Source organism: Pteronotus mesoamericanus, unplaced genomic scaffold, assembly GCF_021234165.1.
Source record: "Pteronotus mesoamericanus isolate MK-2021 breed Mesoamerican mustached bat unplaced genomic scaffold, CSHL_Meso_final contig_121, whole genome shotgun sequence".
NCBI lineage: Eukaryota > Metazoa > Chordata > Mammalia > Chiroptera > Mormoopidae > Pteronotus > Pteronotus mesoamericanus.
In genome coordinates this window covers 4,166,422-4,178,878 of record NW_026555046.1, presented here as the reverse complement: position 1 = coordinate 4,178,878, position 12,457 = coordinate 4,166,422, and the positions used below count along the sequence as shown (strand labels likewise).

General features: G+C 37.6%; 2 protein-coding genes across 3 annotated transcripts; one reads left to right on the top strand and one right to left on the bottom strand.

Moving 5' to 3' along the window:
- Positions 1-1,125: 1,125 nt before the first annotated feature.
- Positions 1,126-12,453, bottom strand: MRPL30 (mitochondrial ribosomal protein L30). 2 transcript variants are annotated; one of them, XM_054586290.1, is made up of 6 exons: positions 12,307-12,450; positions 8,042-8,119; positions 6,036-6,116; positions 1,726-1,872; positions 1,420-1,493; positions 1,131-1,340 (listed from the first exon to the last, which is right to left on the bottom strand). In XM_054586290.1, the coding sequence occupies exons 2-6, from the start codon at positions 8,090-8,092 to the stop codon at positions 1,208-1,210; spliced, it is 486 nt and encodes a 161-aa protein (XP_054442265.1). In that variant the 5' UTR covers positions 8,093-8,119; positions 12,307-12,450; the 3' UTR covers positions 1,131-1,207. The 2 variants fall into 2 exon arrangements, with proteins under 2 accessions (XP_054442266.1, XP_054442265.1); XM_054586291.1 differs by lacking the exon at positions 6,036-6,116 and having other exon boundaries at positions 1,126-1,340; positions 12,307-12,453.
- On the top strand, positions 2,206-3,944 carry LOC129080297 (60S ribosomal protein L30-like; the record flags this gene model as incomplete). The annotated part of the gene is made up of 2 exons (XM_054585593.1): positions 2,206-2,582; positions 3,926-3,944. Coding segments are annotated over 2 exons (396 nt in total), but the record flags the coding sequence as incomplete, so codon positions are not given.
- Positions 12,454-12,457: the final 4 nt, after the last annotated feature.

The following is a 12,457-nucleotide window of genomic DNA, read 5'->3' as shown; positions in this document are numbered from 1 at the left end:
TCCCAACCAAGTGCAACAATGGTACCTTTTATTTGGCACACAGGTCTCTCTTCAGTTAGAATGAGCTCTTTGTAGTTAGTGTCCCCTCCAGGTCTTACATGTGCTGGATATTCAATAATTACTGAATTAAAACTGTAACTGTCTTTATTAGTTAAGAATACCTGTTCTGGCCCTGGACAGATTGCTTGGTTGGTTGGACCATTGTCTCATACACCAAACAGTTGTGGGTTTGAGCCCCAGTTGGGGTGCATTTAGGAGGCAACCAGTTGATACTCCCCTCCCCCCTTCCTCTCTCTCTCAAATCAATAAACATATCCTTTGGTAAGGATAAAGAAAAAAAAAAAAAGAATATCTGTTCTGGTTTTATTTCAGGTAGTACTTCTGCTTGATGCCCAAAACCCTAAAGAAATGTGATGGGATGGCTACTGGGATCACAAACAATGAATATGCCAACATTATTGTTGCTTGAGCCAAATTTTACAAGAAAGAAAGGAAAACAAATGGTAACTAGAATTCGGATTCTTTACCATCATCAACCTACCCTGGCATTGTATCTCTCCTGAGATTTTTATTTCTCCCTGCCCCTTCAAGCATCTAAATTAGAAAAAAAAGGAAATGAAATAATGCCATCTAAAAAATTTCTCCCTTCTTTTTCTTCTTTTAAAAAGCAACCTCAGCTGTTGGCAGAGGTTTCTTAGGAATTCAAAGAACATCAGTAAACTTTAGGCCAAATAGATTAATAATTAGAAAATAGATACTGTTTTTGTCTGATCTAGCTGCATCCAAGGTTTACTGACTTGGGCTGAAACTCTGTTCTCTGGCAGAACAGTCTGCAAGCTCCTAAAGGACAGCTCTGGATTTCTCTAATACCTAACAAAACGCTCACTCAAAGGGTCCCTCATAGGATTTGCTGAATTCAGTTAAACGAGACATTTTTTTTTCAAGTTAATGGTGACTGCTAAGGTGACATATGAACCTAGATGTTCAAACAATGCCATTCTCACCCATGTTGTAGTGAAACTATCAGGGACAAAGGGGAGAGAACTAAACCAAATAACAGCACTAAAACCTGCAAGCCTATAGTAAGAAAGAATCACACCATACTTAGTAAAAATGACTAGCATTTAAAATATATTTTACTGAGAACACTTTCTCACCATCTTTAAACAAACTGATTTGCACTTTTTAATCTCAAACAGCTCTGGCGTTAGGACTTAATTGCTTCCTGGTCCATGGGGCTTAGATGCCACCGCAATACTAACTCTCCAGTGCTCTTGAGGCAGGTGTGAGCCATGTCCTCCTCTTTTGGAAGTCCTTGTGGCAACCTCAGGGGCTTGATTCTGTGGCATAAGAAAACTATTTTAGGATTATGCTAGGCAAAAAATTTTTTAAAAACCTCTGAGGCAACAAACGACGAACCTTATCAAATGTTTAACCACTTTTAGTTTTGCATTCACTGATGGGATGTTCTTGTGAACTTGAGGAGTATGAGCCTACAAACAAAGGGAGACAATGTTAGAGATCAATTTCAAAAACAGAGATGGTCCCCTTCTCAGTAAAATGTTAGGGTGAAGGCTCATTCTGTGAAATCAAACTTTCAAGTGCATTCCACTAAATAATACATTTAAACAACAACAAAAATTAAATATATACCTTAAACTTAAAAAAGTATCAAATTTAAAGGAAATTTAAACAGAGCTAAAGATGACTAAAATAACTGCATACTTTTTCTAATCCAAGCATCTTTATTACATCTTTTTCCCAATATGGACGTCGTTTTATACTTTTTATTCTGGTAACAATATGCAGTTTATGAGGGTGCTGTGGATCCCCACCATATTTTTCATGATCTTCAGGTGAAGGCTGAAATACCTAAAAAGGAAGAATCATAAATGGTAAATTTTCAACTTAGACAATTTATATGTGCCTCCTTTTTTCCCTGTAAAAAAACCCTAAATATCTATATAATGATTTCATCCCTGATCTTTCCATAATCCTCAACCTCAAACTGAACATTTCTACTAATCTCATTACTTAGAAGGAATCTAAGAATTTCATACTCTTAAGAAAAATATCACACAGGAAAGGATTTTGTTTTGTTTTTTTCTGAAGGACAAGGCAGGAGCAACAAGATGACACTAAAGAACTTGGTTGGGCACTGTGGGAATTCTTTCCTTTCTTGCTCCCTGGCCATCCTGTCCACTGCTTTTGGTTGGGGCCGTCCCGTACCTCAGGCAGGGAGATGGTGGTTCCAAAAAGACAAAAATGTCACTAGAGCAGATCATTTCTAGGCTCCAACTTGTTATGAAAAGTAGAAAGTATGTGCTAAGGTACAAGGAGATTTTGAAGATAATCATACCAGTCAAAGCGAAACTGGACATCCTCGCAAACAACTGTCCTGACTTGAGGAAATCAGAGATAGAGTACTATGCCATGTTGGCCAAGACTGGTGTCCATCACCACAGTGGCAATAATATTGAATTGGACACAGCGTGTGGAAAATACTACAGAGTATGTACACTGTCTATCACTGATCCAGGTGATTCTGATATCATTAGAATGCCAGAGCAGACTGCCAAAAAGTACATCATGCAAAATGTTTCTTTCATAAGACTGGCCAGTGCTTGGTTTAAAAACAAACAAAAAAATTTAAAAAAATAAAGAGCTCAGATGCTAGGAGAAGGTATTAGCACTATGTGAACTGGGCACTGGGCCCCTGTTCAAATGGAGAAACACACATGTAAGTCTAAAATGATAATAAAACATGAATATGATTTAAAAAATGTACAAAGTACTATGAGAGTAGAGACAAATGACTATGCCTATGAGGGATCAGAAACGGCACTACAGAGCAGACATTTGAACTGATTCTCTAAGAATCAGAAGGTTCTAGGAAGCTATCCCACAGGAAAACTTCCATAAGTATATAAAACTTGCATTAAGTACATCAAAAACTTGAAGGCGATATCCATGCTTCTCAACAGACTAAATAAATTATGATGCATAATTCTAAATAAAACTAATAATAAAACTAAAAAATATGATGTAACTGAACAAATTATAACGTATCCTACTGGATACAATGCTGCCATTAAAACAAGTAAGGTTCACCATCTTGCAGGTACTAACATTAGGATGGCCATAATACATCATTGAGAAAAACAAACAAACACAAAAAACCCCACAAGAACAAAAAACCCAAACCTTTCCATACCACTATGTGTAGCAGGGTCTTGCATTTGTTTTATCTGTACCATATATGATAGAATATATTCTAAAATTATTAATTCTAAGAGTTCTACACAAGGTCCAGTAGAAGTAAGGCTTGCTTAAGGCCTGCTTGAGTATGGTTGGTAGGGTAATATAAGTGTAATAATTCATAGTTTTAATTTGAACATTTCAACTAAAATGTCATACAGTGTGCTTGAGTGTGAAAGTGTTATACTACAGAATTACATGCTTATGACTGTAATAAAAAAGGGGCGTTATTTGTGCCAGACCCTGTGCGTGTGCGCGCGTGCGTAAGAGTCTTGACACCAATGGGACATCAGGCCAAAGAAGGACCAAAAAAAGATGGTACTTTAATAAAAAGGACATCATTTAGCCATTAAAAGCAATATTGTAGAAACTTATCCCCAGAGAGGTTCACATTATACTACTAAATGAAGAAAGCAGCTACAGAAGGATTATACCGGGGTGGTCAAAAGTAGGTTAAAAATAATAATAAATAATAATACAATGAACTCTGTTTTATACACTCACAACTGTAAACCTACTTTGCCCACTCCTGTGTATTAAAAAACTCATATATTTAAAATCATACACCAGAAAAGGATATGAAAGGTGTTTATAGTAGCTGTCTCCAGGTGAGTGGGATTACAGGTATTTTTTAGTTTTTTTTTTTTGCTTGTTTGTATTTTTCTAGGGATTCTGAAGAGACATAGGGTGAAAAGAATAGTGGCAGGCCAAAGATGGGGCAGTTGCATCAAAGAAAAGGAGAGAAGACAGAAAAAAACAGTGTGAAAGGTATGAAATATTTAGGAAAACCAAGTGGTTCCATGTGGCTGATGTAGGAAAAAAAGATGAAAAGCAATGCACAGGATGAAGTTAAACTATGTTCAGCTATGCTGAGCCTTTAGAAATTTCCAAAAGGAATACAAAACTATTGAAGGTTTGAAGCAACATGACCATAATTCCAAAAGAGATTCAGAAAGAAAACTCTTACAAGAGAATAAAATAAACTGGTGGTGGGAGACTGGTACAAGGAAATTCAGTTAAGAAACGCTATGGCCATGGTTTAAGGGCCTGAACTACAGCAGTTATAATAGGGAGGGGATTGATTTGGAGACTTTGGGCACTGAAATGGAGAGTGAAGGAGAAGGAGGAGCTGAGATTGACTCAAGATGTCTCCAGTCTGGGAAATCAGGTGGAAGATGGTAGCATTAACTTACATAACTAATACAAGATGAGCACTCTCCTTTTGTTTGATTGACTGGAGGGAAAGTAAGACAGTGAGTTGAATTTTGGACATATTTAAACTTGAAATACCTCTGAGTTATCCAAGCACCAAGGTCTAGAAACCATTTGAAGATACAGGAATAAGTTTGGAAGATAGGCAAGGGCTAGAGATACACATCTCGGAGCCATTTCTGTGCAGTTTAAAAGTTTTCACATTTACTGTAGCTGGTGATCAAAATCAGTGCCTTGCATATTTTGAACAAATGCTAACATTTGTATTTATCCTTTTCTTCCAGAAGCTTACAGACTAAGAAACATGTAAAGGCATAACACAATATAGTTGTGGAAAGGACAGCAGCAGAAAGACCATGACCTGAAATGTGCTTGATAAAAGAACATAAACCTTATTAGAGGTATCAAAATAATCATTTTTATCTCTTAAAAACATCAGTGGAGAATGGTGGGTGCCAGGGGCTGGGCGACAGGAATTGGGAGTTATTCTTTAATGGGCACAGTTTCAGTTTTGCAAGAAGGGGAGGTCTGGAGGTAGATAGTGGTGATAATAGCACAACAATGTGAATGTATTCAATACCACTTAAAATTGGTTAAGATACTAAATTTTATGTCATATTTATTTTACCTCAATACAGAAAAAAATGGGGGAAAAATAAAACAATAAAACTCAGGCTTTACAAAACTAAAAATAGCCTTAACCATACATTCCAGCAGTTGCATTCATCTACCTCAAATAAGTTGAAAACTTATGTTAATCAGCTTTATTTACTACTACCAAAAATTGGAAGCAACCAAGATGTCTTTCAGCAGGTGAATGAATAAACAAACTGTGGTACATCCAGACAATGGCATATTATCAGTCAATAAAACAAAATAAACTGCATAGCTACAAAACTCAGGTTATAAATGTAGGTTTTGCTTTGGCCATTGTGGCTCAATTGATTGGTGCACCATCCCATAACTGAAAGGTTGCGAGTTCAATTCCTGGTCAGGTCATATACCTAGGTGGGGTGAGGGACTATTTGGGAACTCTCTGTACTTTGTGTTCTGTTTTTCTATAAACTTAAAACTGCTCTAGGAAATAATGTCTATTTATTTAAAAAAAAAAAAAACAAAGCAAAACAAAAATCAATGCGGGGGGGCTTCTTAACTGTTCTCTGAAAAAATAATATGTACACTTAAACCTAGCAGAGAAAACTCAAAGATCCAAAGTGGCAATAGTCAATATAGAAAAGCCACAAAGACAGAGCTTGGGAGCAGGAGGAAGACTATTTTCTCTGGACAATGGTGATATGAAAATGCAAAATACTAAGGGGAAAAAAAACACACATAGACATCAACAGATTCTGAGATGATTAAAATCCACTACTGGGAAGGCAAATGGCACATGTTTATTTTTAATAATCATTTACATAAATCCTTCTACGTTATAAACTCTACAATACTACCTACATCCACAAATGACTTAATATAAACATTTTCAATATTACAAAAATAAGAACCTTTTTAAAATAACATGCTTAAAAAATAGTAACATTAAAAAAAAAACCCCTTGTTCTTACTTTATCTGGAATTCTTGACTTGGTAAATTTATGACGAATCCAATCTGTACAAACGAGAGACTCCATACCTTTTGTCACAGTCTAAAATATGACATAAAACATTAGTTTTTTAGAACTCTACCTAGTGCAGAAATCTATACTCACCAATTCTGAGGTGAAAGAAGCCTGTTTTTACCTAAGCTGTAATTTTTAAACGTTTATCTCAGCCCCTAATATGAACCTTACCGCTAACATATGAAACAAAAGCACATAAATCAACTTCTACACCAGGCATTGGAAATATTTTTCTGTACAGGACCAGATAGTTTTTTTCTATATATTTCTAGTTTGGGGCAATATGTTTTCCATTGTCAAGTTTCAACTTTGTCACTGTAGGGCAAAAATAGCCTAGACAATAAACAAATGGGCATGGCTGTGTTCCAATAAAACTTTATTTACAAAAAAACGGTGTTGGGCTGAATTTGGCCTGCAGGCTATAGTTTGCCAGCCCCTGCTCTAGACAATTCATTTTCAACAATACAATGTAAAAGAAAAGTCAAAACAAGTTTCCAATCTTCTTTCTAGTCCTAACAATTCCATCATTCGTAGTCCCTATCTCTTGTTCTCTTCCTACAATCCTCCGGCCCTGTTTCTCTCAGTCTGCAAAAGAGAAAGGAGTCACTGCTAATCCTCCATATCAGTAAACTCCCCTTTGGACATACAATAATCATTCCCATCATGCCCTCCCTATATGTTGGGGATGACTTTGTGTGGTATCGGGAATTGTAGCCCTGCAAGAACCAGGCCTTGAAAAAGGGCCTGTAAGTCTCGGCTGGAAAACCAGAAATGCTGGGTGGCAGACAGGACCCAATGCTGGCACCAAGGGTATCCTCGGAAATCTGGCCTAAAGAATGCATTGTATTTACTGAAACTTGCTCTGTTTCTCACTGCCCTAATAAGGAAAAACCAAGCATTTAGTCTCAAAGCAGGAGAAAAGATTCCTGAGCTCCTGAACCTTGCCTTAATGATCATCTGATGTCAGTATGTCTAACAGACCCTAACCCAAGGCTGATCTATGTATTCCTCTTATTGTTATCTATAGCTCTCTGACGTGGATTGATAAGCTTTGCATGTATGATGTATACCCCTGCACATATCATTCTCAATAAAAGCAATTTCAGAGAAGGGCTCGGGGCATTCCCCACTAGAGGGAATTGCCACCCCCTTTTCTTGACAGGCAAAGATGTCTGGAACGATTCGTTATTTAATTTGTGAAGAACCAGGTGACTTTGCGGGACTGGGTCCCACACTTATACTGCAGAGATGGCATAAACAACAAGAGCAGAAGCAGGAGGGGGTTGGGGAAGACAAAGGAAAAACACAGATTTTTACATGCCACCAACAATGGGCTCCTGTTCCTACCAGCTGTGAGAAATGAACACCCTCTCAGAGGGTCAGTTTCCTCAGCCATAAAAAGGAAATAATACTGACCATATGGGATTAATCTGAGGTTAAGGTAATGTATGTAAGGCACCTGACATTACTATTATCTATAGCAGAAGGGCTGTAGCTAGACTGTCGCCCTCATGAACAGGTTAGGCGGACCACCAGTTTCTTAAAAAAAGGAGTGAAGGAAAGACATGACAGTACGAACATTAATCGTCTCTGGGAGATTGCTTTTCTTCTCTCTGCTTTTCCCTATTTTTCTAATTTTCTAAGATTAAATGTACTCTTTTCATGATTGAAGGGAAAAAGCATCTCTAAAACTTTGAAAAGATTAAGTCAGATCAAGGGGAATCAATGCTGGCCATTTTTTAGCAGCTTGTTCCCCTGGAAAAGATCTTTAGTGATTCCAAATGTTTAGGGATAACAGCAGATAAACCATAAATAAACGAAATTAACCTTCAACATTAAAAATAAATTAATACATAAAAATAGTTAACTTGCTCACATGCTATGTTAACTAGAAGAGGGAAAGGAAAATTTTAAAGAAATAGAAAAAAGATAACTTGAAAAGAATCACTTACATGTAGTTTGCCTGGGGGCCTCTGAACTATTGAGCGCAAAATCCCAGCCATGAGTGTGGTGACTGTCCTCTGTAGAGACTGTGAGAAGTAGAAAACAGGTCCGTGGGTCAAATATGTCTGGGAAATGAACAGATCTCCCCCTCTGTTGAAAAAACTCAGCAAGTTCATTGTGAATGTGATTGAAGTTTAACAGTTAAATCTTAGTTATTTTAATAAAGGCCGAGAATTAAGTTATAGTGAACATTGTATTTGGAGTTGAGAAAACCACAGGTAGTAAGTACATATTAACAACATCCCATTTTCACCAAATGAGTTAGAGTGTCTGCTGATTAAACAAAAATGGGAGCAATGAAGGTTACTATCATTTAAAAAAATCTTCTTCAACAATGAGGGAAGATAAAGAATGCTTTGTTATAGAATCACAAAAAATTAAAGAGCTGAAGGGACTGAAGAAATCCTTACTCCTATCATTAAAACTGACCTTATGTAGTAGGAAGATGAATCCCAGAAAGTTCAGTCAGTCACGCAAGGGCACCCAACTATCCAGGGAATATACAATCTGGAACTCAATTCCATTAATACCTAGTCCAGTGCATTTTCACTAAATCACAACACCTTTCCATAAAAAAGTAAAGCAGAGCGCTCTCTCTCTTTTTTTTTTTTTGGCTTATTTGTATTTTTTTTAACTATTCTTAACAAACACACATTGCTTCTATGACTTAAAAAAGCCATGTTTATTTAGACACACAACAATTATAACTCACTATACTGACATAGTCTGAAAGAAGAAAGGTAAGGTGCATGACTTTGGACCTCAAACATTATAATACAGTGTATCAGTTTCTAGTTCAAATTACCCACTGTTTGCTTGGCTGGTTGTTTATATTTTTGTACTGAGGCTTCCTTATAAGAGATGCTTAGTTCTTTGGCCTTCCAATCAAATACGTCATGCAAAATTATCTTCTCTACCATATTTCTGCCTCCCAAGTTAAACATTATATACAGTACTAACCCAATTAATTTAGCTTTGCACTTCGTTAAATCTTTCTCTTACCACTTAGAATTCAACAAAAGCCTCCTAGTTGGCCTTCCTGCTTCCATTCGACTTCCCTAAGGTCTTTTCTCCAAAGGAGCAATCATCTCAAACCATAAATCATACCATGTCAACTCCTCACCTCAAACCCTTCCAAAGAACCAGATTTGTAATTGTCGGAGGTTACACATAAGAAGGGAAGGCTAGAATGAGCCCTGTAGTCCAGTGACATGGGATTAGAGCTAGAACTCAGCTTCAGGTCAGGACAGAGACTAATGGATATAGACACAATTATCGACATGGATCCAACACAGGCTAGCTCTGTTACCTCAGAGGATCTAACAGGAATGTCATACCAGTAAAAATGACCACACCCAGTGACTACATGTTAAGTTTCTAATAGGATTCTGAAATAAAATGAACCAGGTTCCCTGGGGAAATAGCTGAGTAAAGGGCTGCAGCAGGGGATATGTAAAGGTGACTTTGGAACACTTTGTATTTCTAGAAAATACACTCAAAAAGTAAAAATGATAAGGGGATGTCAAAGGGGCATAGGAACGGACTGAAAGAGCTACCAGTGGCTAAAGCTGGAATAACATCAAGAGTAATCAAATAACGAAGTATTGGCCCATAATCCAAATCATAAAATAACCGTGAGTACATACTGCTATAATTAAGCGAATAAATGAAATTAGTGAGAAGAAACAATTCTCCCTTACAGAAGAATTCCAAATAGTTTACGTAGACATTCTCTCCTCAAAGAGGTCGAGCAAAACCACTCACCCCTGAATTGTGGGCTGTGCTCAATGACCTGCTCCCAGAGGATAATTTAGCAAGGGGAGAAAATAACGCCACCCTAGAGAAACCTGACAAACACTACACCACGCAGGAGATACAGATTAACATCAACTATGATAAAGATCAAGTTACTAGCCTGTACCCTTGATATGACAGAACGAGAATGGCACCTCGTTCATCTCTGTGGTCTTCTTCCCAAAACCCCGTAACACCACTCTTAAAGACAAACATCAAACTTCAATTGAGGGACATTGTACAAAATACCTGACTGCCTCAAAATTGTCAAGGTCATGATAAACAGAAAAGTCTGAAAAGTTGTCATAGTCAGGAGTCTAAGGAGACATGATGACTAAATGTAGTAATGTAGTATCTTGGATGGGATTCTACAACAGTAAAAGGACATCAGGTAAAAACTACGAAAATCTGAACAAAGCATGAACTTTTGTTAATAATGTATCAATCAATATTGGTTCATCAATTATATTAATGTAAGTTGTTAATAAAAGGGGACACTGGGTGTGGAGCATACAGGATCTCTGTGCTATCTTCACAAGTTTCTTAAATCTGAAACTATTCTAAAATTAAGTTTATGTATTAAAAACTGAAAAACCTCCAATGCTTGTCCATTTCAGTCAGAGTGATACCCAGTCCTTACCTACCATTTTTTCCTACTTCATGGCCAATTAATTATTCTCTTGCTCAATTGCTAAACATACTGGTCCCCTTGCTAGTTCTGGTACTTGCCAGCTAGGCATGCTCCCTTGTACTGGCTGTTCCTGCTTCTGATATTCACATGGTTAATTCCCCTACTTCCTTCAGTTTTTGGCTCAAATCTCATCTTTTCAATGAGGACTACTCTGATTCCATTATTTAATATTTTGACCCACACCACAGTCATTGGCACTCCCAAACCCTCTTCCTCTATTTGATTTTCCTTCCACAGCACTTACCTTCTTATATAATTTAACTGTTAAGTTTGTTGTTTATTGTCTCTCTTGACCCAACTGTATGTTAGTTCCACAAGAACAAGGATTTTTAAAGTTTGTTTCGTTTTTGGTCTGTTTTGCCTGTTCACATATATACCAAACATCTACCTGAAGCAGCACCTGCTATGTAGTAGATTCTCAATTGATTTTTGTTTTTGATCAAATTTTATTCACAGCCTTCAGAAGGTGTGTCAGTCAAAGTTATGTTTTAGTAAAGGTTATTCTTAATAATTAGGCATATAACTCTTGGACCTTGAAGCAATTATACTATTACTGTACAATAGCTTTTTGTTTATTTTAAATCAAAAGTGGTTTTATTTTTTTTTCCTTTTTATTGAATTGATTGGGGTGACACTGGTTAACAAAATTATACAGGTGTACAATTCCACAACACATCATCTGTACACTGTACTGTGTGTTCATCACCTCAAGTAGTAACTTTTCTCTTGCACTAATGCAAAAACAGGAAAAGACACGCATCATATGAGAAGCATGACCTTATTTCCATTTAAAAAAAAGTCTGTGTGTGTGTACACAGAAAAACTGTGGAAGTCTATTAGAAAAATGTTAACATCACCCCCACCCCTTGGGGTGGGCAGGCTCCTAGGGCAATTTTTCCCCTTTTCCTTCTGTAATGTCTGGTAGGGTTTTTTAAAAAATTGTTGTTCTTTTACAATGATCGTGAATGTAATTGTTCTTAAAAATAATAAGAAAAAAACCCCAACACACAACTATTTCCTTTCCTACAGAGACATCTATGTAATGATAAGGAGGGGGACGGGCATTGACAAAAATGAAAAACACAAAGTTCCCCTTCCTATAAACCGAAATATCTGAAGGCAAGAAATATTTCTTCTTTGAACTCCGAAAGCCTTACAGGAACTAGGCAGCCTAAGTGCCTTTTGGCAAAAATACGCAGCACAAGCAGCTTTGGATAGGAGGCAACCACACGGTTGCCAAATTCACAGCTCTTAGTGAAATGGCAAATATTTTCACTGCTAACTTTGGAAGGTCCACCTTCTAAAATGCAGCGACTTAAAAATAAAGCAAATTTTAAAATCTTCATTAACAACAAATTAACTTACTCTGATGCCCAATGTAAAGCCAGAGTTATGACTAAAGCAGAAAACATCGAAAAGGCTAAACTAGAGTTCCGTTTCGCAGGCTGTCCAGGCCAGGCGGCTCGGCCCTTGAACTTTGAGAGTCCGTGTGTCCCGGAATCCCTCCAACTGGGTAGCAGGACCAGGCCGGCCAATGGCTTTCTGGAAGCCAAAGGGACAGTACCGGACGCAGGCCCACCTGGGTTTCTGTGACCCGCAAACTCAAATAGAGAAAATCAACACGCATTTACATATGGTTCCCAGATATGTACTCCAGACAAAAATGCAATTCTTTGGCCACCTATTCCCCACTCACTAGCGGTTGCTAAACGTTAAGTCTGAACTTACCCGCCAACAGGAATCCGAACAAAGGAGAGACCATTAAGTGCTACACTGAAACGCAGCCGTCACTGGGAGCGCAAAAACGCTGCACCTTTGTTCCGGCAGAGTCCCTCCCACTCAAGGGCCAAGGGAAGACAGAGCAGTCACGTGATCACTC